Raw genomic sequence first — 27912 nt, forward strand, 5'->3', positions numbered from 1 at the left:
TCACCATTTATTCTTGGAATGATTAAAAAAATGACAGAAAAAAAATTACAGGTAGGTTAAGAAGCCAACATCTTCAAAGGTTTTCTACCACAATATGGAAAGATTAAAAAATGATGTAAAATATTTAAATATTCAAGTCCTACCTCTGGATAGATACTGAAGCTTCAACCCAGGGGCCTAAACATTTCTTTAAGGAAGGAATATGGTACACAAGCAAGAATTTTAGTAGCCAGAAAATCCAGTCTCCATTTAGGGTGAATTACACCCTCTTTGTACCTCAGCTTCTTAATCTGTTGAAAAGATCTACAATCGCCACCTATTTCCCACAGCTGTTGGGAAGAGCAGAAGTAAAAGCACTTGAAAATGAAGGGCACTTTTTAGTGCATGGTTTACTCATTATTTCTTTGCTAATAACGATAAAAGTATTTCAGAATTTATAGTTTGTACTTAGAACATTCACTCTTTAATGTCTTTCTGCAATGTTTAAGTAAATTAAAGGCAAAATTTACTTAGAAATTGCATCTGGGCTCAGAGTCATATTTTACAAACATAAAACTATGGTTAATGATTAAAATTTGATTTGTGTAGGTCTGAGATATCCAAGCCAAATCAACTATTTCCCATTTGTTAAAAGCTTCTACTCTTCTAGACAATTCAATATAAAATCATCTGAAATATATTTTGAAAGCATTCACCTGCAGGATTTATAAACATATAAAACAAGATACAATTAGAGCATCCCGCTTTATAACAGCAATATAACCATATATGAATAGAGTTCAGTATACATAAATATTCTGTGCTATTATAAGAAATCTCAGAAGGGCCACAAAAATATATAATTATTTTGACCTAATTTTGGTATGCCTAAATTTAAACACACTTGTTACTGAAATCCAAATGCATAAAAAATAGAAATTAGGAGATGAGGCTCTTGACCAAAACAAGTATCTTTCATACTAAGATTTCTTTAAATAAGCACGTTCCTTAACATATGTAAGATGCATGTTTTACATTTTTTTTGGGGGGGAGGAAATGGTTTGAGTAAAAAGTTGAGTATCAGGGACAGCTCTTTTGACAACAATATAACTCATTCCTGGCTCAAATACCCCACATATAATACTCCAGAATTCTCTTGTCAAAGCACTGTTTAATTTTCTTCTTTTCTCTACTATCACTAATATAAGCAAAGTTTCAACAATTAGATTGCAGTACATGAAGAAAGATGTGTATTAATAACACTCGGGGCACATGATTTAATGCCTTATTTGGGGAAACCAAATTATTTAGAACAGTGGTTCACAACCAGAGGCAAATCTGCCCCCCAAAGGGACATCTGGCAATGTCTGAAGACAACTTTGGTTGTCACAACTGTGGGGTGCTACTGGCATCCAGTGGGTGGAGACCAGGGATGTTAACAAACACCCCACAATGCACAGGACCACCTTCCATGACAAAGAATTATCTGACCCCAAATGTCAATAGTGCTGAGGCTGAGACGCCCTAATTGAGATGAATATCCAAATACAAATTGTGCTCTAGGGCAGGGCATCCAAAAACTCCTTTAGCTTTCTAATACTACTTATTTAACTGTAAAAATCATGACAGTGGTTTCACTTCCGGATCTGCAATTTTGTCTTTGTTATCTCACACAGAGAATGCAGCCTCTTTCTGTCAAGTATCACTTGGTATGCGTCACAAGATGAGTGGTTTCACAAGTGCCTGATGACTCCAGTCCTCTCACAGAAGTCCTATGAATCAAGTATTGTCTCTGGCCACCCTGACAATTTCATCTCAGTGAGAAGCCCAGCAAACGATGATACCAACATGAGAAAAGCTATGTAAGCTTCTGGGAGAAAGCCATTTTAAAGACTGACAGAAGCGACAGAGAGGTCCTGTCTTGGCAACACTCTTTCAGTTCCCATTTTAAAGGCAATCTTGGCAAACCAATCACACCACTGTGGTACATCACCCTAAGTGGGCTGCCAAAACACAGTCTTGAGTCATGTAATCGGCACATCAAGGAGTCTGATGTGAACCCAGTGTCAATACTTGGAGTATAATCTTTGAAAGCACTGCTGAAAAGCAGATTCAAACAATGCAAAGGCTGCAGGTAAGGCCTCATATCCTTGTTGCTCAGTTATAAATGTGTTTCTCTCTCCTGCAGATACAACTAGAGAGAACACTAGAATCATCTGAGAGACAATAAAGAAAAAAAGGATTAGAAAGAATTCTGACATAGATTTTCAAGGGCATTCCCTCAGAAATGCTTTCCCAACCAAAAACTTCAGAACCTTCTTCAGTTCTGCCTGTTTCCAACCTCTAAATTTCACCAAAATCAAAAGGGTCAGTAGGGATTGGTTATCTGGGCCAACTCCCTCATTGTAGAGACAAGGAATCTGAGCAATACGCAGAAATAGAGATATGCTAAGGCAGGGCTAAAACACAGGCCTCTGGAATTCTAGCTGAGTCCTCCTTCTACTTTATCACCTGACCTCTGCTAAGAACACAAGCAGAAAAACTGGCTCAAAACTTTCTTGTTACAAATCTCTGATAGGCCTGAAAATAACAATAATGCCTCCCGCTCAGTCCTCTTATTATGAGGCTAAATAATCTCAATTCTTTACATACGTTTTTTGGAAGAGTAAACATGCTGTATATTTACTAACTTCCCCAGCACCTCTCCCTTTTCTCTTTTCTTTTTAGAAGCAATTGGGTGAAAAATTGAAGAAAAATCAAAGGTTATCAGCCAAAATTGAGACACAGTATTCCACAAAAAGTCTAATACAGAGCGTAACCAACTCGGTCCTTGCAGGTCATTTTTGGAAACATTAATTACACAAGAAACAAACAAAAGGTTTTTCATGCAAGTAAGGAATTCCAGCAGATATTATGCACATTTAAAGTTGTCCCAATGGCACTAAGTATCCGATTTTTTCCACGATGTCATTTTTACTGATGACAAGTTTTCATTATCAGGACTATATCCTACGCATTTTCTGTCTTATTGTCTTATCTTGTTTATCCCTGTTTTACAGATGATGAAGTGGAGGCTTAAAGCTCATACTTAACTATCAGAGGTCACACAGATTTGCCTTCTATCTACTGCAAATCTACATGAAAATTCACTTCTCACAAAATCATAGCACTTAAGAATTAAAAGCACTCTCTAGAACACCCTACCCTGGGCTCCTAATGCCCAGCAGGTAAATAACCTGCCCCAAATCACAGGCCCACCTGGTGCTGCCACAGGGACTAAGCCCAGGTGCCCCTGCCTCCTTGCATAGCTTCCCAGCCCCTAGCCTGGCTAGGCAGGACAGGAGACAGGCCCGTGAGGCACAAGGAAATCCATCCTTTATCCAGATAAGATTAAGGAAGCATTTACTCTGTTACACATCCAAGAACTACAAGCAGAATAACCAGATATTAACACTGCTGCTTGGGGAATCTGCTAATAGTTAACATGTAAATAGTATTTCTAACATGATTGAAAAAAGCTGTAAATAATGTTCTGGTGAAAAAAATTTACAAACTACTCAAAATATAAAAGGCAAAAGGTAAAAGGTAATGCAGAGACAATCACTTAACTCTAAATTAGTGAGGTTTAGCCTCATAAGGTTTTCATCTCTACCAGGTTCTTACAGTCTTAATTTTGTTGTACCTACATATCATTTTTACTTGTACCCAAGCATGATTTTATACTTGTACCAGTGAATTTTTGGGGGGGAACAATTTATTAAGATTATTTTAAACTTTATACTGGTATCTCAATAGTAAGCTGTCCTGACCACTCATTTAAGATCTATAAAAACAATTTCCCAGGCTTTGAAGCCGGCAATTAGGAAGCGGGAGAGAAGCCACGTTAGGAACCCTCTATTAATAAGACCTTGAAATAGGTGTGCATTTAATGGGAACATATTTCCAGTTTAAAAAAAAAAAACAACTAAACTATAGCTGAGTAGAAAAACCAGATATCTCATAGTAAAATAATCCTCAGCTCCATATAAATTGTAAGTTAATTCTCACCAACTCTAAGTTAACTGTGAGATAAACTGAACATTTGCTGAAAATTCCCAAACAAAAAACAGACAAGATTTTGCAAGTATTCTATTCTCTATACTCACTTCTCAAGAAGCATTTGACTGGGCTTCTCTACGATGTGCTCTTTTAATTGCTTCAAATCAAGAGGTATGAAAAAAAGAAACACCTTTTAATACCAACAATCAAACACAACCCAGTGAAAGGCCTTGGGAATGGGAGGAGATAGGAAAGGCAGGTACCTCGTAGTTTGAGAGAAAATCTAGTAATTCTGATTGAGATGGGATGTAGAGAAGTGGTTTCATCACCCGGCGGACAAACTTCTCAATGTACACAGCACTCATGGGGCCTTTGTATTCGATTGGTCCAAAACTAGTACCAAAAAAATAAAAATAAATAAAAATAAAAATAATACCATGCATTAAACCTGTAATGTATAAGTGAAATCATCAATACCACAAAATGGAAACTTCTTGCTTTAGGACCCAGACAGGTCGTAGATAAATAGCCGCCTTTGTCTCGGAAGGTGACTAAGGGGCCAATTAAAAGTAAGCATTTTATATGAAGGGAGGTGCAAGCAGCTGTTACTCTTCTATGAGCTAAACTCCACTACAAACAAAGTTTCATAAAAAGAACAATTCATTCTCAAATCTGTAAAAAAAAAAAAAAAAAAATTCCCACTATGGTATTTCTTTAAAAAACAGAAAGAATAAAAAAGAAGGCAGCCCTGGAAACCGACCACATGCTAAAGGATGCTGGGACCTTAACATAATTCATTGTAGGAGGCAGACTTTCCTTCAACACATCACTCTGAAATAAGGGACAAACTGAGCAGTTGCCTCTTGGCCTACCAAAAAGCAGTTATTAAATATTCCCAAAGGCACTTACACACAGGATGGCTAAATGAACCCTAAACCTATTTAAAGCTTTACTGAAACACAAAAAAATTACACAACAGTATGAAGTTAGGGACCTAAAAAATGATCTTCCTTACTTTCCCTTTCAGTTGTGCTTGGGTACGCACAGGAATTTGATTCAGTATTGCTAAGTAGTACCATCAACATTCGGTTTTCCTCCTTAGCTAATCAGAATCCTCATGGGGCTTTCTTCAATCTTGTACAATACAGACAGTGCTCAAATATAATTGGACAGCATGTGGTGAGGGGGAACAGTGAAATTCAGCAACTCCATAACCATTCTTCTTTCTAAATAGAATTGACATTACATTTACTGTTAACGGCAACAACCGAGCACAATAAAGAAATGTGATACATGTTACAGTATCAAATGCTATAATATATGGTTACAGAGCTTAATACACACACATACGTGATGAGACAGACAATTCTTCAGTATGCACTGCAAAATATGATGCCAAAGTTATGTAACAAGGAAAAAGTTAAAACAGCATCCCACATGCACTGCTAGAGACAAAATCTATAATTCTATCAATTCAAGACTCAATTACAAAGTAGTTAAGCTTAACAATTACCACACCACTAACCCCAGTAACAATTTTTATTTTAAAGGGGAAATAAAAAAATACTTTGTTGAACAAAAAAGAGCCAGCCAATCTGGAAACTTCATCTATTCTGCTGAGTTTTCTCGCCTGATGTTAGAAGGGTCTTGCTGACTTATTGCAAAAGTTAACAAGACCCCAGAATGTAGGATGTGGAACATGCTTTACCAATAAACTACAGTCATCACCATAGGACAAGCTTATCTGAGGCTGCTGATTTCTGTACAGTGATCTGAGAAACCACTCCCTGCCTCAGACCCTCTTATAAACTTTCTTTGTGGTTGGTGTCAATATGAGTCAAAACATGGAATATATACTTTCACAAATCAGAAAAGCGTATTAGTTTATTTAAGCAGCTACTACTAGGTAAGCCATTAAACAAACACCACCACCAACAACATTCAAGCAGCAGTGGTCTGCCCAGTTACAAGACTCAAGGTTTACATTTACAAGCACTATTTATTTAAAGAACCACATGATTACTGATTGCTCATGAGAATTTAACTGATGGAATATATTCATATATTCATAAAATTGAGGTACATTTCTGTGCCTTAGCACTTCCTTCTGTTTCTTTCTTAGGTATTTTGGGAACAGTGGATGTTGAAATGAGTATTAATGGGCTTGAACTGACTTAAGTAAAACTTCAACAGGCAAAGATGAAGGTAAGTAAGTACCAGCCTCAAGCTGCTCATCTGTAAAATAGGGTTAGACTAGCTATTTCTAAAGTTCCTTTCATATCCTTTTAATCTTTCTACAAAAGCTCAGAAAACAAAATAGTATAGGACAATATTGTATACAAACAATATTGTATGTATATCCCAAAATGATATTTTGTACTCAATTCAAGGGAACTCTTGATTTTAATGTCACATCACATAGGTTAAATCCACCTATGGACAGCTGACTTGTTTACACACAGCTTCAATGAATACACACCCTCCACCTCACCCCCACTCTCACCCCATCTGACCCCCGCCCAGGCATCTGTACTGTTTCCAAAGGTAAAAAGAAATGCAGGTTCCTGAGTAGGGCAAGCTCATCATCCCAATACAATGCAGTTTTGGAACCTCTAAGTACAACACCTTACACTTACCTATAAAACAGAAAGAAGTAACTGAGAAAGTATTTCTTATACTCTAAAAATCCTATACCTTTACCCTCAAAGTGGATGCAGCAGAACCTCTAAATTACGGGCCAAAAAGGCAAAAAATATTTAAAATGGTCTTCCCGAGCAAAAACTGGCTTATTACTACAAATATTAAAATCATAAACATTTAATATCAGAGGAAAATTTGGGGGTGGAAATGGACTAGAAAGTGTTCTATATAATGGTTCCCGGGAAACAATACTATGTGCCACAAAACATTTATATTAGAGACATGGAATTGTGATAAATATGTTATAAATCCCCAATGACTAAGTCCCGGGAAGATTAGAAAGAAGGGAAAAAATAAAGCATACATAGCCAAGCTCTCACTAATTAAATCTCCTTTACCCATTTTACCTTTATTAATAAACTTCAAGGCAACTATACTGAACAAACACAATTATATGTCTGAAAGCCCACCTTCTGTGACAGAAGTCAGATTTTAGAAATCACTGAACACACACAGCAAGGTCTTGGCAGTAGCTCAAAATCAAACACCAATATTTTTGAAGAAAAATCAATAAGGAGGTAAAGTGGGATAAAATTGATAGATGGGTCTCTTGTTAGTTCAATCTAGATGAATGCATTTGGAGAAAAAAATTTATGAAAATCCTTTTAGATTTTTTTCAGAGCTTTTTGGATTTCAGAATTGTGGATATGGGATTATGGGTCTGGATTAATTCTCTTCCCAACCTAAAAGATGGTGAGGTACTGCCAGGTAAAAGGATAAGGAGGTTTGCATATTTTAAAACTGTAAAAAGCTCTTAGGATATCTGAAATATGCAGTGATACAATGGAGTATCAGGTACTGTTAAAAACAATGCCCAGAGGCGGGGCAAGATGGCAGACTGGTGAGCTGTATGTTTTAGTTACTCCTCCAGGAAAGTAGGTAAAAAGCCAGGAACTGCGTGGACTGGACACCACAGAGCAATCTGTCTTTGGGCATACTTCATACAACACTCATGAAAACGTGGAACTGCTGAGATCAGCGAAATCTGTAAGTTTTTGCGGCCAGGGGACCCGCGCCCCTCCCTGCCAGGCTCAGTCCCGGGGGAGGAGGGGCTGTCAGCTCCGGGAAGGAGAAGGGAGAATTGCAGTGGCTGCTCTTATCGGAAACTCATTCTACTGATTCAAACTCCAACCATAGATAGACTGAGACCAGACACCAGAGACTCTGAGAGCAGCCAGACCAGCAGAGAGGAGACAGGCATAGAAAAAAAACAACACGAAAAACTCCAAAATAAAAGCAGAGGATTTTTGGAGTTCTGGTGAACACAGAAAGGGGAAGGGCGGAGATCAGGCCCTGAGGCGCATATGCAAATCCCGAAGCAAAGCTGATCTCTCTGCCCTGTGCACCTTTCCTTAATGGCCCTGGTTGCTTTGTGTATTAGCATTTCAATAACCCATTAGATCTCTGAGGAGGGCCGTTTTTTTTTTTTGTTTTTTTTGTTTTTTTGTTTTTTTTTTTAAATCCTTTTTGCTTTTTCTAAAACAATTACTCTAAGAAGCTCAATACAGAAAGCTTCAAAGAATTGAAATTTGGGCACGTCAAGTCAAGAGCAGAACTAAGAGAGCTCTGAGACAAAAGGCAATAATCCAGTGGCTGAGAAAATTCACTAAACAACACAACTTCCCAAGAAAAGGGGGGTGTCCGCTCACAGCCACCATCCTGGTGGACAGGAAACACTCCTGCCCATCGCCAGCCCCATAGCCCAGAGCTGCCCCAGACAACCCAGTGTGACGGAAGTGCTTCAAATAACAGGCACACACCACAAAACTGGGCGTGGACGTTAGCCTTCCCTGCAACCTCAGCTGAATGTCCCAGAGCTGGGAAGGGGGAGCAGTGTGAATTAACAGAGCCCCATTCAGCCATCATTTGAGCAGACTGGGAGCCTCCCAACACAGCCCAGCAGCCCAGAACTGCCCTGGGGGGACGGCACTCACCTGTGACATAGCACAGTCATCCCTCAACAGAGGACCCGGGGTGCACAGCCTGGAAGAGGGGCCCACTTGCAAGTCTCAGGAGCCATACGCCAATACCAAAGACTTGTGGGTCAATGGCAGAGACAAACTGTGGCAGGACTGAACTGAAGGATTAGACTATTGCAGCAGCTTTAAAACTCTAGGATCATCAGGGAGATTTGATTGTTAGGGCCACCCCACCTCCCCGACTGCCCAGAAACACGCCCCACATACAGGGCAGGCAACACCAACTACACACGCAAGCTTGGTACACCAATTGGGCCCCACAAGACTCACTCCCCCACTCACCAAAAAGGCTAAGCAGGGGAGATCTGGCTTGTGGAGAACAGGTGGCTCGTGGACGCCACCTGCTGGTTAGTTAGAGAAAGTGTACTCCACGAAGCTGTAGATCTGATAAATTAGAGATAAGGACTTCAACTGGTCTACAAACCGTAAAAGAACCCTATCAAGTTCAGCAAATGCCACGAGGCCAAAAACAACAGAAAATTATAAAGCATTTGAAAAAACCAGACGATATGGATAACCCAAGCCCAAGCACCCAAATCAAAAGACCAGAAGAGACACAGCACCTAGAGCAGCTACTCAAAGAACTAAAGATGAACAATGAGACCATAGTACGGGATATGAAGGAAATCAAGAAGACCCTAGAAGAGCATAAAGAAGACATTGCAAGACTAAATAAAAAAATGGATGATCTTATGGAAATTAAAGAAACTGTTGACCAAATTAAAAAGATTCTGGACACTCATAGTACAAGACTAGAGGAAGTTGAACAACGAATCAGTGACCTGGAAGATGACAGAATGGAAAATGAAAGCATAAAAGAAAGAATGGGGAAAAAAATTGAAAAACTCGAAATGGACCTCAGGGATATGATAGATAATATGAAACGTCCGAATATAAGACTCATTGGTGTCCCAGAAGGGGAAGAAAAGGGTAAAGGTCTAGGAAGAGTATTCAAAGAAATTGTTGGGGAAAACTTCCCAAATCTTCTAAACAACATAAATACACAAATCATAAATGCTCAGCGAACTCCAAATAGAATAAATCCAAAAAAACCCACTCCGAGACATATACTGATCACACTTGCAAACATAGAAGAGAAGGAGCAAGTTCTGAAAGCAGCAAGAGAAAAGCAATTCACCACATACAAAGGAAACAGCATAAGACTAAGTAGTGACTACTCAGCAGCCACCATGGAGGCAAGAAGGCAGTGGCACAATATATTTAAAATTCTGAGTGAGAGGAATTTCCAGCCAAGAATACTTTATCCAGCAAAGCTCTCCTTCAAATTTGAGGGAGAGCTTAAATTTTTCACAGACAAAGAAATGCTGAGAGAATTTGCTAACAAGAGACCTGCCCTGCTGGAGATACTAAAGGGAGCCCTACAGACAGAGAAACAAAGACAGGACAGAGAGACTTGGAGAAAGGTTCAGTACTAAAGAGATTCGGTATGGGTACAATAAAGGATATTAATAGAGAGAGGGAAAAATATGGCAAACATAATCCAAAGGATAAGATGGCCGATTCAAGAAATGCCTTCACGGTTTTAACGTTGAATGTAAATGGATTAAACTCCCCAATTAAAAGATATAGATTCGCAGAATGGATCAAAAAAAATGAACCATCAATATGTTGCATACAAGAGACTCATCTTAGACACAGGGACACAAAGAAACTGAAAGTGAAAGGATGGAAAAAAATACTTCATGCAAGCTACAGCCAAAAGAAAGCAGGTGTAGCAATATTAATCTCAGATAAAATAGACTTCAAATGCAGGGATGTTTTGAGAGACAAAGAAGGCCACTACATACTAATAAAAGGGGCAATTCAGCAAGAAGAAATAACAATCGTAAATGTCTATGCACCCAATCAAGGTGCCACAAAATACATGAGAGAAACATTGGCAAAACTAAAGGAAGCAATTGATGTTTCCACAATAATTGTGGGAGACTTCAACACATCACTCTCTCCTATAGATAGATCAACCAGACAGAAGACCAATAAGGAAATTGAAAACCTAAACAATATGATAAATGAATTAGATTTAACAGACATCTACAGGACATTACATCCCAAATCACCAGGATACACATACTTTTCTAGTGCTCACGGAACTTTCTCCAGAATAGATCATATGCTGGGACATAAAACAAGCCTCAATAAATTTAAAAAGATTGAAATTATTCAAAGCACATTCTCTGACCACAATGGAATACAATTAGAAGTCAATAACCATCAGAGACTTAGAAAATTCACAAATACCTGGAGGTTAAACAACGCACTCCTAAACAATCAGTGGGTTAAAGAAGAAATAGCAAGAGAAATTGCTAAATATATAGAGACGAATGAAAATGAGAACACAACATACCAAAACCTATGGGATGCAGCAAAAGCAGTGCTAAGGGGGAAATTTATAGCACTAAACGCATATATTAAAAAGGAAGAAAGAGCCAAAATCAAAGAACTAATGGATCAACTGAAGAAGCTAGAAAATGAACAGCAAACCAATCCTAAACCAAGTACAAGAAAAGAAATAACAAGGATTAAAGCAGAAATAAATGACATAGAGAACAAAAAAACAATAGAAAGGATAAATATCACCAAAAGTTGGTTCTTTGAGAAGATCAACAAGATTGACAAGCCCCTAGCTAGACTGACAAAATCAAAAAGAGAGAAGACCCATATAAACAAAATAATGAATGAAAAAGGTGACATAACTGCAGATCCTGAAGAAATTAAAAAATTATAAGAGGATATTATGAACAACTGTATGGCAACAAACTGGATAATGTAGAAGAAATGGACAATTTCCTGGAAACATATGAACAACCTAGACTGACCAGAGAAGAAATAGAAGACCTCAACCAACCCATCACAAGCAAAGAGATCCAATCAGTCATCAAAAATCTTCCCACAAATAAATGCCCAGGGCCAGATGGCTTCACAGGGGAATTCTACCAAACTTTCCAGAAAGAACTGACACCAATCTTACTCAAACTCTTTCAAAACATTGAAAAAAATGGAACACTACCTAACTCATTTTATGAAGCTAACATCAATCTAATACCAAAACCAGGCAAAGATGCTACAAAAAAGGAAAACTACCGGCCAATCTCCCTAATGAATATAGATGTAAAAATCCTCAACAAAATACTTGCAAATCGAATCCAAAGACACATTAAAAAAATCATACACCATGACCAAGTGGGGTTCATTCCAGGCATGCAAGGATGGTTCAACATAAGAAAAACAATCAATGTATTACAACACATTAAAAACTCGAAAGGGAAAAATCAATTGATCATCTCAATAGATGCTGAAAAAGCATTTGACAAAATCCAACATCCCTTTTTGATAAAAACACTTCAAAAGGTAGGAATTGAAGGAAACTTCCTCAACATGATAAAGAGCATATATGAAAAACCCACAGCCAGCATAGTACTCAATGGTGAGAGACTGAAAGCCTTCCCTCTAAGATCAGGAACAAGACAAGGATGCCCGCTGTCACCACTGTTATTCAACATTGTGCTGGAAGTGCTAGCCAGGGCAATCCGGCAAGACAAAGAAATAAAAGGCATCCAAATTGGAAAAGAAGAAGTAAAACTGTCATTGTTTGCAGATGATATGATCTTATATCTAGAAAACCCTGAGAAATCAACGATACACCTACTAGAGCTAATAAACAAATTTAGCAAGGTAGCGGGATACAAGATTAATGCACATAAGTCAGTAATGTTTCTATATGCTAGAAATGAACAAACTGAAGAGACACTCAAGAAAAAGATACCATTTTCAATAGCAACTAAAAAAATCAAGTACCTAGGAATAAACTTAACCAAAGATGTAAAAGACCTATACAAAGAAAACTACATAACTCTACTAAAAGAAATAGAAGGGGACCTTAAAAGATGGAAAAATATTCCATGTTCATGGATAGGAAGGCTAAATGTCATTAAGATGTCAATTCTACCCAAACTCATCTACAGATTCAATGCAATCCCAATCAAAATTCCAACAACCTACGTTGCAGACTTGGAAAAGCTAGTTATCAAATTTATTTGGAAAGGGAAGATGCCTCGAATTGCTAAAGACACTCTAAAAAAGAAAAACGAAGTGGGAGGACTTACACTCCCTGACTTTGAAGCTTATTATAAAGCCACAGTTGCCAAAACAGCATGGTACTGGCACAAAGATAGACATATAGATCAATGGAATCGAATTGAGAATTCAGAGATAGACCCTCAGATCTATGGCCGACTGATCTTTGATAAGGCCCCCAAAGTCACCGAACTGAGCCATAATGGTCTTTTCAACAAATGGGGCTGGGAGAGTTGGATATCCATATCCAAAAGAATGAAAGAGGACCCCTACCTCACCCCCTACACAAAAATTAACTCAAAATGGACCAAAGATCTCAATATAAAAGAAAGTACCATTAAACTCCTAGAAGATAATGTAGGAAAACATCTTCAAGACCTTGTATTAGGAGGCCACTTCCTAGACTTTACAACCCAAAGCACAAGCAACAAAAGAGAAAATAGATAAATGGGAACTCCTCAAGCTTAGAAGTTTCTGCACCTCAAAGGAATTTCTCAAAAAGGTAAAGAGGCAGCCAACTCAATGGGAAAAAATTTTTGGAAACCATGTATCTGACAAAAGACTGATATCTTGCATATACAAAGAAATCCTACAACTCAATGACAATAGTACAGACAGCCCAATTATAAAATGGGCAAAAGATATGAAAAGACAGTTCTCTGAAGAGGAAATACAAATGGCCAAGAAACACATGAAAAAATGTTCAGCTTCACTAGCTATTAGAGAGATGCAAATTAAGACCACAATGAGATACCATCTAACACCGGTTAGAATGGCTGCCATTAAACAAACAGGAAACTACAAATGCTGGAGGGGATGTGGAGAAATTGGAACTCTTATTCATTGTTGGTGGGACTGTATAATGGTTCAGCCACTCTGGAAGTCAGTCTGGCAGTTCCTTAGAAAACTAGATATAGAGCTACCATTCGATCCAGCGATTGCACTTCTCGGGATATACCCGGAAGATCGGAAAGCAGTGACACGAACAGATATCTGCACGCCAATGTTCATAGCAGCATTATTCACAATTGCCAAGAGATGGAAACAACCCAAATGTCCTTCAACAGATGAGTGGATAAATAAAATGTGGTATATACACACGATGGAATACTACGCGGCAGTAAGAAGGAACGATCTCGTGAAACATATGACAACATGGATGAACCTTGAAGACATAATGCTGAGCGAAATAAGCCAGGCACAAAAAGAGAAATATTATATGCTACCACTAATGTGAACTTTGAAAAATGTAAAACAAATGGTTTATAATGTAGAATGTAGGGGAACTAGCAGTAGAGAGCAATTAAGGAAGGGGGAACAATAATCCAAGAAGAACAGATAAGCTATTTAACGTTCTGGGGATGCCCAGAAATGACTATGGTCTGTTAATTTCTGATGGATGTAGTAGGAACAAGTTCACTGAAATGTTGCTATATTATGTAACTTTCTTGGGGTAAAGTAGGAACATGTTGGAAGTTAAGCAGTTATCTTAGGTTAGTTGTCTTTTTCTTACTCCCTTGCTATGGTCTCTTTGAAATGCTCTTTTATTGTATGTTTGTTTTCTTTTTAACTTTTTTTTTCATACAGGTGATTTGAAAAAAGAAGGGAAAGTTAAAAAAAAAAAAAAAGAAAAAAGAAAAAAGACAAACAAGGGAGAAAAAAAAAAAAAAGATGTAGTGCCCCCTTGAGGAGCCTGTGGAGAATGCAGGGGTATTCGCCTACCCCACCTCCATGGTTGCTAACATGACCACAGACATAGGGGACTGGTGGTTTGATGGGTTGAGCCCTCTACCATAAGTTTTACCCTTGGGAAGACGGTTGCTGCAAAGGAGAGGCTAGGCCTCCCTGTATTTGTGCCTAAGAGTCTCCTCCTGAATGCCTCTTTGTTGCTCAGATGTGGCCCTCTCTCTCTGGCTAAGCCAACTTGAAAGGTGAAATCACTGCCCTCCCCCCTACGTGGGATCAGACACCCAGGGAAGTGAATCTCCCTGGCAACGTGGAATATGACTCCCAGGGAGGAATGTAGACCTGGCACCGTGGGACGGAGAACATCTTCTTGACCAAAAGGGGGATGTGAAAGGAAATGAAATAAGCTTCAGTGGCAGAGAGATTCCAAAAGGAGCCGAGAGGTCACTCTGGTGGGCACTCTTATGCACACTTTAGACAACCCTTTTAGGTTCTAAAGAATTGGGGTAGCTGGTGGTGGATACCTGAAACTATCAAACTACAACCCAGAACCCATGAATCTCGAAGACAGTTGTATAAAAATGTAGCTTATGAGGGGTGACAATGGGATTGGGAAAGCCATAAGGACCAACACCACTTTGTCTAGTTTATGGATGGATGTGTAGAAAAGTAGGGGAAGGAAACAAACAGACAAAGGTACCCAGTGTTCTTTTTACTTCAATTGCTCTTTTTCACTCTAATTATTATTCTTGTTATTTTTGTGTGTGTGCTAATGAAGGTGTCAGGGATTGATTTAGGTGATGAATGTACAACTATGTAATGGTACTGTAAACAATCGAAAGTACAATTTGTTTTGTATGACTGCGTGGTATGTGAATATATCTCAATAAAATGATTAAAAAAAAAAAAAAAAAAAAAAAAAAAGTACCATAAAACTCCTAGAAGATAATGTAGGAAAACATCTTCAAGACCTTGTATTAGGAGGCCACTTCCTAGACTTTACACCCAAAGCACAAGCAACAAAAGAGAAAATAGATAAATGGGAACTCCTCAAGCTTAGAAGTTTCTGCACCTCAAAGGAATTTCTCAAAAAGGTAAAGAGGCAGCCAACTCAATGGGAAAAAATTTTTGGAAACCATGTATCTGACAAAAGACTGATATCTCGCATATACAAAGAAATCCTACAACTCAATGACAATAGTACAGACAGCCCAATTATAAAATGGGCAAAAGATATGAAAAGACAGTTCTCTGAAGAGGAAATACAAATGGCCAAGAAACACATGAAAAAATGTTCAGCTTCACTAGCTATTAGAGAGATGCAAATTAAGACCACAATGAGATACCATCTAACACCGGTTAGAATGGCTGCCATTAAACAAACAGGAAACTACAAATGCTGGAGGGGATGTGGAGAAATTGGAACTCTTATTCATTGTTGGTGGGACTGTATAATGGTTCAGCCACTCTGGAAGTCAGTCTGGCAGTTCCTTAGAAAACTAGATATAGAGCTACCATTCGATCCAGCGATTGCACTTCTCGGTATATACCCGGAAGATCGGAAAGCAGTGACACGAACAGATATCTGCACGCCAATGTTCATAGCAGCATTATTCACAATTGCCAAGAGATGGAAACAACCCAAATGTCCTTCAACAGATGAGTGGATAAATAAAATGTGGTATATACACACGATGGAATACTACGCGGCAGTAAGAAGGAACGATCTCGTGAAACATATGACAACATGGATGAACCTTGAAGACATAATGCTGAGCGAAATAAGCCAGGCACAAAAAGAGAAATATTATATGCTACCACTAATGTGAACTTTGAAAAATGTAAAACAAATGGTTTATAATGTAGAATGTAGGGGAACTAGCAGTAGAGAGCAATTAAGGAAGGGGGAACAATAATCCAAGAAGAACAGATAAGCTATTTAACGTTCTGGGGATGCCCAGAAATGACTATGGTCTGTTAATTTCTGATGGATGTAGTAGGAACAAGTTCACTGAAATGTTGCTATATTATGTAACTTTCTTGGGGTAAAGTAGGAACATGTTGGAAGTTAAGCAGTTATCTTAGGTTAGTTGTCTTTTTCTTACTCCCTTGTTATGGTCTCTTTGAAATGTTCTTTTATTGTATGTTTGTTTTCTTTTTAACTTTTTTTTTTCATACAATTGATTTAAAAAAGAAGGGAAAGTTAAAAGAAAAAAAAAAGAAAAAAGACAAACAGGGAAAAAAAAAAAAGAAAAAAAGATGTAGTGCCCCCTTGAGGAGCCTGTGGAGAATGCAGGGGTATTCGCCTACCCCACCTCCATGGTTGCTAACATGACCACAGACATAGGGGACTGGTGGTTTGATGGGTTGAGCCCTCTACCATAAGTTTTACCCTTGGGAAGACGGTTGCTGCAAAGGAGAGGCTAGGCCTCCCTGTATTAGTGCCTAAGAGTCTCCTCCTGAATGCCTCTTTGTTGCTCAGATGTGGCCCTCTCTCTCTGGCTAAGCCAACTTGAAAGGTGAAATCACTGCCCTCCCCCCTACGTGGGATCAGACACCCAGGGAAGTGAATCTCCCTGGCAACGTGGAATATGACTCCCGGGGAGGAATGTAGACCCGGCATCGTGGGATGGAGAACATCTTCTTGACCAAAAGGGGGATGTGAAAGGAAATGAAATAAGCTTCAGTGGCAGAGAGATTCCAAAACGAGCCGAGAGATCACTCTGGTGGGCACTCTTACGCACACTTTAGACAACCTTTTTTAGGTTCTAAAGAATTGGGGTAGCTGGTGGTGGATACCTGAAACTATTAAACTACAACCCAGAACCCATGAATCTCGAAGACAGTTGTATAAAAATGTAGCTTATGAGGGGTGACAGTGGGATTGGGAATGCCATAAGGACCAAACTCCACTTTGTCTAGTTTATGGATGGATGTGTAGAAAAGTAGGGGAAGCAAACAAACAGACAAAGGTACCCAGTGTTCTTTTTTACTTCAATTGCTCTTTTTCACTCTAATTATTATTCTTGTTATTTTTGTGTGTGTGCTAATGAAGGTGTCAGGGATTGATTTAGGTGATGAATGTACAACTATGTAATGGTACTGTAAACAATCGAAAGTACAATTTGTTTTGTATGACTGCGTGGCATGTGAATATATCTCAATAAAATGATGATTAAAAAAAAAAAAAAAAAAACAATGCCCAACAAAATCCAACATCCCTTTTTGATAAAAACACTTCAAAAGGTAGGAATTGAAGGAAACTTCCTCAATATTATAAAGAGCATATATGAAAAACCCACAGCCAGCATAGTACTCAATGGTGAGAGACTGAAAGCCTTCCCTTTAAGATCAGGAACAAGACAAGGATGCCCGCTATCACCACTGTTATTCAACATTGGGCTGGAAGTGCTAGCCAGGGCAATCTGGCAAGACAAAGAAATAAAAAGCATCCAAATTGGAAAGGGAGAAGTAAAGCTGTCATTGTTTGCAGATGATATGATCTTACATCTGGAAAACCCTGAGAAATCGACAACACAGCTATTAGAGCTAATAAATTTAGCAAAGTAGCGGGATACAAGATTAATGCACGTAAGTCAGTAATGTTTCTATATGCTAGAAATGAACAAACTGAAGAGACACTCAAGAAAAAGATACCATTTTCAACAGCAACTAAAAAAATCAAGTACCTAGGAATAAACTTAACCAAAGATGTAAAAGACCTATACAAAGAAAACTACGTAACTCTATTAAAAGAAATAGAAAGGGACCTTAAAAGATGGAAAAATATTCCATGTTCATGGACAGGAAGGCTAAATGTCATTAAGATGGCAATTCTACCCAAACTCATCTACAGATTCAATACAATCCCAATCAAAATTCCAACAACCTACTTTGCAGACTTGGAAAAGCTAGTTATCAAATTTATTTGGAAAGGGAAGATGCCTCGAATTGCTAAAGACACTCTAAAAAAGAAAAACAAAGTGGGAGGACTTATACTCCCTGACTTTGAAGCTTATTATAAAGCCACAGTTGTCAAAACAGCATGGTACTGGCACAAAGATAGACATATAGATCAATGGAATCGAATTGAGAATTCGGAGATAGACCCGCAGATCTATGGCCAACTGATCTTTGATAAGGCCACCAAAGTTACCGAACTGGGTCATAATGGTCTTTTCAACAAATGGGGCTGGGAGAGTTGGATATCCATATCCAAAAGAATGAAACAGGACCCCTACCTCACCCCCTACACAAAAATTAACTCAAAATGGACCAAAGATCTCAATATAAAAGAAAGTACCATAAAACTCCTAGAAGATAATGTAGGAAAACATCTTCAAGACCTTGTATTAGGCGGACACTTCCTAGACTTTACACCCAAAGCACAAGCAACAAAAGAAAAAATAGATAAATGGGAACTCCTCAAGCTTAGAAGTTTCTGCACCTCAAAGGAATTTCTCAAAAAGGTAACAAGGCAGCCAACTCAATGGGAAAAAATTTTTGGAAACCATGTATCTGACAAAAGACTGATATCTTGCATACATAAAAAAATCCTACAACTGAATGACAATAGTACAGACAGCCCAATTATAAAATGGGCAAAAGATATGAAAAGACAGTTCTCTGAAAAGGAAAAACAAATGGCCAAGAAACACATGAAAAAACGTTCAGCTTCACTAGCTATTAGAGAGATGCAAATTAAGACCACAATGAGATACCATCTAACACCAATTAGAATGGCTGCCATTAAACAAACAGGAAACTACAAATGCTGGAGGGGATGTGGAGAAATTGGAACTCTTATTCATTGTTGGTGGGACTGTATAATGGTTCAGCCACTCTGGAAGTCAGTCTGGCAGTTCCTTAAAAAACTAGATATAGAGATACCCTTCGATCCAGCGATTGCACTTCTCGGTATATACCCGGAAGATCGGAAAGCAGTGACATGAACAGATATCTGCACGCCAATATTCATAGCAGCATTATTCACAATTGCCAAGAGATGGAAACAACCCAAATGTCCTTCAACAGATGAGTGGATAAATAAAATGTGGTATATACACATGATGGAATACTACACAGCAGTAAGAAGGAACGATGTCGTGAAACATATGACAACATGGATGAACCTTGAAGACATAATGCTGAGTGAAATAAGCCAGGCACAAAAAGAGAAATAGTATATGCTACCACTAATGTGAACTTTGAAAAATGTAAAACAAATGGTTTATAATGTAGAATGTAGGGGAACTAGCAATAGAGAGCAATTAAGGAAGGGGGAACAATAATCCAAGAAGAACAGATTAGCTATCGTGGGTAAATTTAACGTTCTGGGAATGCCCAGCAATGACTATGGTCTGTTAATTTCTGATGGGTATAGTAGGAACAAGTTCACAGAAATGTTGCTATATTAGGTTACTTTCTTGGGGTAGAGTAGGAACATGTTGGAAGTAAAAGTAGTTATCTTAGGTTAGTTGTCTTTTTCTTACTCCCTTGTTATGGTCTCTTTGAAATGTTCTTTTATTGTATTTTTTTTTATTTTTTTTAATTTTTTTATTTTTCATACAGTTGATTTAGGAAAAAAAAAGTTAAAAAAAAATAAAAAATAAACAAGGGGAAAAAAAAAGGAAAAAAAATATGCAGAGCCCCCTTGAGGAGCTGGTGGAGAATGCAGGTGTATTGGCCTACCCTACCTCAATGGTTGCTAACATGCCCACAGACATAGGGGACTGGTGGTTTGATGGATTGAGCCCTCTACCACAGGATTTGCCCTTGGGAAGACTGTTGCTGCAAAGGAGAGGCTAGGCCTCCCTATAATTGTGCCTAAGAGCCTCCTCCCGAACGCCTCTTTGTTGCTCAGATGTGGCCCTCTCTCTCTAGCTAAGCCAACTTGAAAGGTGAAATCACTGCCCTCCCCGCTACATGGGATCAGACACCCAGGGGAGTGAATCTCCCTGGCAACGTGGAATATGACTCCCGGGGAGGAATCTAGACCCAACATCGTGGGACGGAGAACATCTTCTTGACCAAAAGGGGGATGTGAAAGGAAATGAAATAAGCTTCAGTGGCAGAGAGATTCCAAAAGGAGCTGAGAGGTCACTCTGGTGGGCACTCTTACGCACACTTTAGACAACCCTTTTTAGGTTCTAATAAATTGGGGTAGCTGGTGGTGGACACCTAAAACTATCAAACTACAACCCAGAACCCATGAATCTTGAAGACAATTGTATAAAAATGTGGCTTATGAGGGGGGACAGTGGGACTGGGGGGGCCATGGGGATCACACTCCCCTTTGTCTAGTTCATGGATGGATGAGTGGAAAGGTGGGGGAAGGAAACAAACAAACAGACAAGGGCACCCAGTGTTCTTTTTTACTTTAGTTGCTCTTTTTCACTTTAATTATTATTCTGGTTATTTGTGTGTGTGTGGTAAGGAGGGTGTCGAGGATTGATTTTGGTGATGAATGTACAACTATGTAATGGTACTGTGAACAATCGAATGTAAGATTTGTTTTGTATGACTGCGTGGTATGTGAATATATCTCAATAAAATGAATATTAAAAAAAAATCAATAAATATCAAAAAAAAAAAAAAACAATGCCACACCTGATAAATGCACAACTGTATGATGATACTGTGAACAACTGATTGCACACTGTGGATAATTATATGGTATGTGACTATAACTCTATAAAATTCTAAGGAAAAATATAAACAGGGATAAAAGTGCTGGAGAAAACACGGAGAGAGGGATGTACGTATTTACTGTTGGTTAGAAGGCAGAATGGACTAGCCTTTCTGGAGGACAGTGTGGTGGTTCCACACCAAGCTAAGTATGTGGGTGCCATAATGTCCTGCAACCTCATTAGGGGGTTGGAGGATCTGAGAGCTGAGACATGAATGGATATTTGCACACTGGTGTTTATGGAGACAGCACACATGATTTGCAATGGGTGGAGGTGGCCTAAAGATATATCAACTGAGGAACAGAATGGTGAACTGTGGTGTGTGCATACAATGGAATATTGAGCAACTGCGAGAAGGAGTGAAGCTGTGAGACACACAACGAGATGAATGGATCCTGTAGACAGCATTTTGAATGAACTACGCCGGAAACAAAGGCAAAAACTATAATGCCTCACCAATATGGACTATCTACAATGTGTAAACTCAGAATCGAACCTTAGAGCACAGCTTATCAGGGGAATGCTTATTGTAATGGTTCCTAGATTATAAGCTCTTACAGCAGTCACATCTATTACTGAATTGCAATTGCTGTCTCCAGATTCCGAGATCCTGATCCCTTTGTGTATAACCTGATCAATCCCTGGAACTTTGGGTATCTGTGTGACACCTGAAACTCAGAGCCAGGACTCAGCAGGTATGAATCTCAGTATTAGCACACATAGCAACTGTTAAAAAAGCTGAAAAAGAGTCCAGACCTCAACTAGAGATATGAATGAAGCAGACGTGGTTAGGATTAGGGTAAATAGGGCCAAAGGGTAAAGGACAATACTGCATTTTAAAACTTCAACTTCCATGTGAGACCAAGGGAAGAGATATTTAGTTGGTGCAAAATCTATACTTCCTAAACAATTTAACTTGTAGTTTGTTCAAATACCATAATTACATGGAACTTTTAATAGGAAGTAAGACCTGGTATTTGCATAGATAAGTGTGAAATAGAGACACATCCCAAAGTAATTTGGACAGAGAATGAAAATATATATGCAGTGTCCCCCTGAGGAGCTGGGGGAAAATGCAGAGGTGTTGGGCTTCCTCACCTAGATTATTGCTGATGTTCTCACAAACATTGAGGACTGGTGGTTTGACGTCCCGAGCCTTCTGTCATGGGACTTGCACTTATGAACCTTGTTACTGCAAAGGAGAAGCTAAACCCGCTTGTAATTGTGCCTAAGTGTCTGACTGCGTTTTTTTTTTTTTTTTTATCTTACATTTTATTTTATTTTATGTCTGATTTCTTGTCTTTTTTCCCCCGCTAGATTTTTTTTTTGAAATTACTTTTTTTTAATCTACATTTTATTGAGATATATTCACATACCACGCCGTCATACAAAACAAATCGTACTTTCGATTGTTTACAGTACCATTACATAGTTGTACATTCATCACCTAAATCAATCCCTGACACCTTCATTAGCACACACACAAAAATAACAAGAATAATAACTAGAGTGAAAAAGAGCAATTGAAGTAAAAAAGAACACTGGGTACCTTTGTCTGTTTCCTTCCTTCCCTTATTTTTCTACTCATCCATCCATAAACTAGACAAAGGGGAGTGTGGTCCTTATGGCTTTCCCAATCCCATTGTCACCCCTCATAAGCTACATTTATACACAAATGTCTTCGAGATTCATGGGTTCTGGGTTGTAGTTTGATAGTTTCAGGTATCCACCACCAGCTACCCCAATTCTTTAGAACCTAAAAAGGGTTGTCTAAATTGTGCGTAAGAGTGCCCACCAGAGTGACCTCTTGGCTCCTTTTGGAATCTCTCTGCCACTGAAGCTTATTTCATTTCCATCCCCCTTTTGGTCAAGAAGATGTTCTCCGTCCCACGATGTTGGGTCTACATTCCTCCCCGGGAGTCATATTCCACGTTGCCAGGGAGATTCACTCCCCTGGGTGTCTGATCCCACGTAAGGGGGAGGGCAGTGATTTCACCTTTCAAGTTGGCTTAGCCAGAGAGAGAGGGCTACATCTGAGCAACAAAGAGGCATTCGGGAGGAGGCTCTTAGGCACAACCATAGGGAGGCCTAGCCTCTCCTTTGCAGCAACCGTCTTCCCAAGGGTAAAACTTATGGTAGAGGGCTCAACCCATCAAACCACCAGTCCCCTATGTCTGACTGCGTTTTAAAACTTCAAATTCCATGTGAGACCAAGGGAAGAGATGTTTACTCGGTGCAAGATCTATATTCCTTAAACAATTTAACTCATACTGTTTGTTCAAATACCATAATTATACGGAATATTTAATAGGAAGTGAGACCTGGTAGGTTTGCATAGGTTAGTGTGAAATAGTGACACATCCCGAAGTAATTTGGACCAGAGAATAAAAATATATATGCAGGCCCCCCGAGGAGCTGGGGGAAATGCAGAGATGTTGGGCTTCCTCACCTGGATTGTTGCTGATGTTCTCACAAGCATTGAGGACTGGCGGTTTGATGTGCCGAGCCCACTATCATGGGACTTGCCCTTATGAAGCTCCTTACTGCAATGGAGAAGCTAAACCTGCTTGTAATTGTGCCTAAGAGTCTCCCCCTGGGTACCTCCCTGTTGCTCAGATGTGGCTCCCTCTCTCTAGCTAAGCCAACTCAGCAGGTGAACTCACTGCCTTCCCCCCTATGTGGGACCTGACTCCCAAGGGTATAAATTTCCCTGGCAATGTGGGATATGACTCCCAGGGATGAATGTGAACCCAACATCGTGGGATTGAGAACGTCTTCGTGACCAAAGGGGGATGCAAAATAAAACAAAATAAAGTTTCAGTGGCTAAAAGATTCCAAATGGAGTCAAGAGGTCACTATGGTGGGCACTCTTACACACTATATAGATAACACTTTTTAGGTTTTAAGGAATTGGAATAGCTAGAAGTAAATACCTGAAACTTATCAAACTGCAACCCGGTAGTCTTGACTCTTGAAGACGATTGTACAGCAATGTAGCTTAGAAGAGGTGACAGTGTGATTGTGAAAGCCTTGTGTATCACACTCCCTTTATCCAGTGTATGGATGGATGAATGAACAGAAAAATGGGGACAAAAAAAACAAATGAAAAATAGGGTGGGGGGTGATTTGGGTGTTCTTTTTTACTTTTATTTTTTATTCTTATTTTTACTTTTTCTGGTACAAAGAAAATGTTCAAAAAATAGACTGGGGTGATGAATGCACAATTACATGATGGTACTTTGAACAAATGATTGTACCCTTTGGATGATTGTATGGTTATATGAATATATATTGATAAAATTGAATTAAAAAAAAAAAAAAAAAAACAATGCCAGACCTCTCTTTCCAAGCCAACTCTGCAGGAAACTCACTGCCCTCCCCCACAGAGGGGACATGACTCCCAGAAGTGTAAATCTCCCTGGCAACATGGGACATGAGCCTGGATCTGGCATCGTGGGATTGAGAAAGCCTTCTTGACCAAGAAGGAGAAAAGAAATAAAACAAAATAAAGTTTCAGTGGCTGAGAGATTTCAAATGGACTCAAGAGGTCATTCTGGGGGTTATTTTTATGCATTATATAGATATCCCTTTTTTGGGTTTCAGTTTACTGGAATAGCTAGAAGGAAATACCTGAAACTGTTGAACTGCAACACAGTAGCTTTTATTCTTGAAGACGATAGTATAACTATATAGCTTACATAGTGTGACCATGTGATTGTGAAAACCCTGTGGCTCACACTCCCCTTATCCAATGTATGGATAGATGAGTAGAAAGATGGGGACAAAAATTAAATGAATAATGGGGTGCGTGTGTGTGTGTGATATTTTGAGTGTTCTTTTTTACTTCTATTTTTATTTTTTTTTGAGTAATGAAAGTGTTCAAAAATTGTGATGAAAAATAGGGTGGGGGGGTGATTTGGGTGATCTTTTTTACTTTTATTGTTTATTCTTATTTTTACTTTTTCTGGTACAAAGAAAATGTTCAAAAAATAGATTGGGGTGAAGAATGCACAATTACATGATGGTACTGTGAACAACTGATTGTTCACTGTGGAAGATTGTATGGTATGTGAAGATATCTCAGTAAAATTGAATTAAAAAAAACAATGCCACAGAATATGTTACAACAATAAAAGATGTTCACGATACACTGAGAAAAAGCAGCTTAGGAACAGTATTACTCCATGATTTCATTTATTTTTTAAAAAGGGGTGAGTGAATATTACATAGTGACAGGAAGATTTAAATGGAAACACCATATGACTATGTATGGCTGATAAAATGATCAAGATTCTCCTTTTTTTGGACTTATCTATATTTTCTCAATTTTCTACAGAGACTAATATTTTTAAACAACAAAAAAATTCATTTTTAAATTGATGAACTTAATTGGAATTAGAAACATTATTTAAAAGTTCTTACCTCCGATGATACAGATATATTACAGGAAAATAAAAGAAGTGTTTCTGTTTTCTGCATTTCCCCTGGTTCCACCAACAGTTAATTGCCACAAACAACACCTGCAGAGACAAAACAGGTTTTCAAACGACTATGAATAACAACTGAAAAATGACCAAGATTTAAAAGATGAAATTATAGAAATGAAACTATTCTTTTCTCACTGAAACAGAAAGTATGAAAAAAAAGCTGTTTTGAATTTTCAAAAAGCTGTTTTGAATGGTATCTTTTATCATTAAAATAAAAAAAAAAAATTGTATCTATAATTTCTAGCTATAACAGAATATTTTGGAGTCTGGTCCAAACAAAAAATTATTTGCTTTGAATTCTGCACCAATGGTTACACTAGAACTTAGTAGAGGGATATGCCTTTGATAGTCAAATTGAACATCTGAGAATGAAAAAGAAAAATGTTACCTGCAATCAAACCACCATGAATTTCAAAGGACCATTTTAAATGATTATTTTAAAAACCAATAATAATAGAGGATTAAAGCTGTGCTCTAAAAGGAAATATAAATAATAAAAATATAGATTACATATATATTTTTAGATAGGTGCTAAAGCAATTGGGGGAACTGTCCCTATGTCTGCAATTTATTTCAAACTAGACCCAAATTAAATCAATTAGAGCAGGATTTCTCAACTTGAGCACTACTGACATTTTGGTCTGAATTATTCATTTTTGTGAGGATTGTCCTATGTACTTTAGGATGTTTGGCAGCATCCCTGGCCTCTAGATGTCTCCAGATACTGCTAAATGTCTCCTGGGGAGTGAAATCACTTCTAGTTGAAAACCACTGGATTTAAGGGATGGTTAGATGGATAAATATGTATTCAAACAAGCATAATAAAATGTTAACAGAACTTAGGTGTTGGGTATATGAGTATTCACTGTAAAATTCTTTCAATGTTGCCTTATGTTTGAACATTATTGTAATAAAATATTGGAAAAAATATGAAGACTATAAATGAAAAGTCTCCTTTGGATGTCTTATACTACTAGAACAATAGCAACACTTCTCAAAACTCAGTGGAAACTCTATAGAGTTCTGTTTAGAGTCTATTTATAAGAAAGAAAAAGAATATCATCTTTTCTTGGGGGTCACATGTCATTTTTTACTCATAAACAGGGCACAGTCTATCATGTTTGCTTACTTTACAAAACAAAATGGCTCAAAAGACTGGCCCATTCCCAAAAATAAACCCACTCTTTCCCCTATTGAGAACACAGAATAATAAGCTCTTGATTTGGAAGGAGCTGAAAAAATGATCTGAAAGAAGCAGTGCCCTGGAAGGCACTAGATAACCTCTGTCACTTGGCACTATGTGATCTTTACTTTAACAGTGGTGCCCCTCTAAACCTGAGGGCCTTCGGGAAAACAGAGATAACTGCATCTGTGTCACAGAGCTGTTGTGAAGATTAGCACAGAGCCTGGCACACCCGAATATTATTCCAACACAATCACTCAACTACTTTACACTTAACTTATGAACCATCTGAAGGTACAGATAGGTTTCTCCCCTATTCCCCACATGGGAGAAGTGATCTTCACTCTTTAAATTCAGAAGCATGGGGAATGACTGCCAAAGTGGTGACTTCTTTTCTCTAACATACTACTCTATAAGAGTTCCTCTTTCCTCCCAGAAGAAGTACCTGCCAGTTTAGTTACTGTTAGTGATTTTTAAGGGGGTGGGAAAGGGAAGACAGGAAACAGCTAAGCTGCATGGGTCCAAAGGAGGAACATAAACACTTTCCCTCCAGAATCAATGTTATAAGGAATAGAGAATTATATTTAAACAGTACTTGGCACCATTTTCAAGAATATATTGGTTAAAAAGCCTCTATTGAGCCAGGCTGGAAGCCTACCCACTACTTATAACATTGTTTATAAGAAACAGCAACCAGGAGTTCCACACGAACTTGGGGAACTCTGGCTGCCCACACAGGTACCTCAGATCAGTGGTTCTCAGCAGGAAGTCTTAGAAATCTATGGGATGCTTCCTGCTGAATGACTGGATGAAGCTGGAAGACACGTGGTAGGCAGGGAAAGATCCTGCAGTGCTCAAAACTGCTTTGCACAGAGAAGAATCATCTGTACCATCCCGGCGTAATTTTAACTGATGTTGGGGAAAAACCTGTTTCTCATTCCCCAAGCCCAGATCCTAACTCTATGGAATATGCAAATCCAAAGCACAGCTTAAATGCACACTGAATCTCTCAGGAGGCAACTTCTGGGTAAACTGCAGGCAGAAAGTACTTTGTTTGGCTCAGAACTTTAAGAAAA

At 38.5% G+C, this 27912-nt stretch overlaps 1 protein-coding gene across 5 annotated transcripts in view; it reads right to left on the reverse strand.

The window, feature by feature from the left end:
* Nucleotides 1-27912, reverse strand: part of TXNDC11 (thioredoxin domain containing 11) — a 103388-nt gene that overhangs the window by 62571 nt on the left and 12905 nt on the right. For 2 of the 5 annotated variants that reach the window (XM_037813577.1, XM_037813576.1), the window contains exons 3-4: nucleotides 25589-25686; nucleotides 4281-4410 (exon numbers count right to left, since the gene is read on the reverse strand). In XM_037813577.1, coding sequence (XP_037669505.1) covers nucleotides 4281-4410; nucleotides 25589-25686 — 228 coding nt within the window. Of the gene's footprint in view, nucleotides 1-4280; nucleotides 4411-5032; nucleotides 5052-5093; nucleotides 5244-25588; nucleotides 25687-27912 lie in introns of those variants that run through there. The other 3 variants (XM_037813579.1, XM_037813578.1, XM_037813580.1) reach the window with 3 other exon arrangements.

Source organism: Choloepus didactylus, chromosome 21 (genome assembly GCF_015220235.1).
Source record: "Choloepus didactylus isolate mChoDid1 chromosome 21, mChoDid1.pri, whole genome shotgun sequence".
NCBI lineage: Eukaryota > Metazoa > Chordata > Mammalia > Pilosa > Megalonychidae > Choloepus > Choloepus didactylus.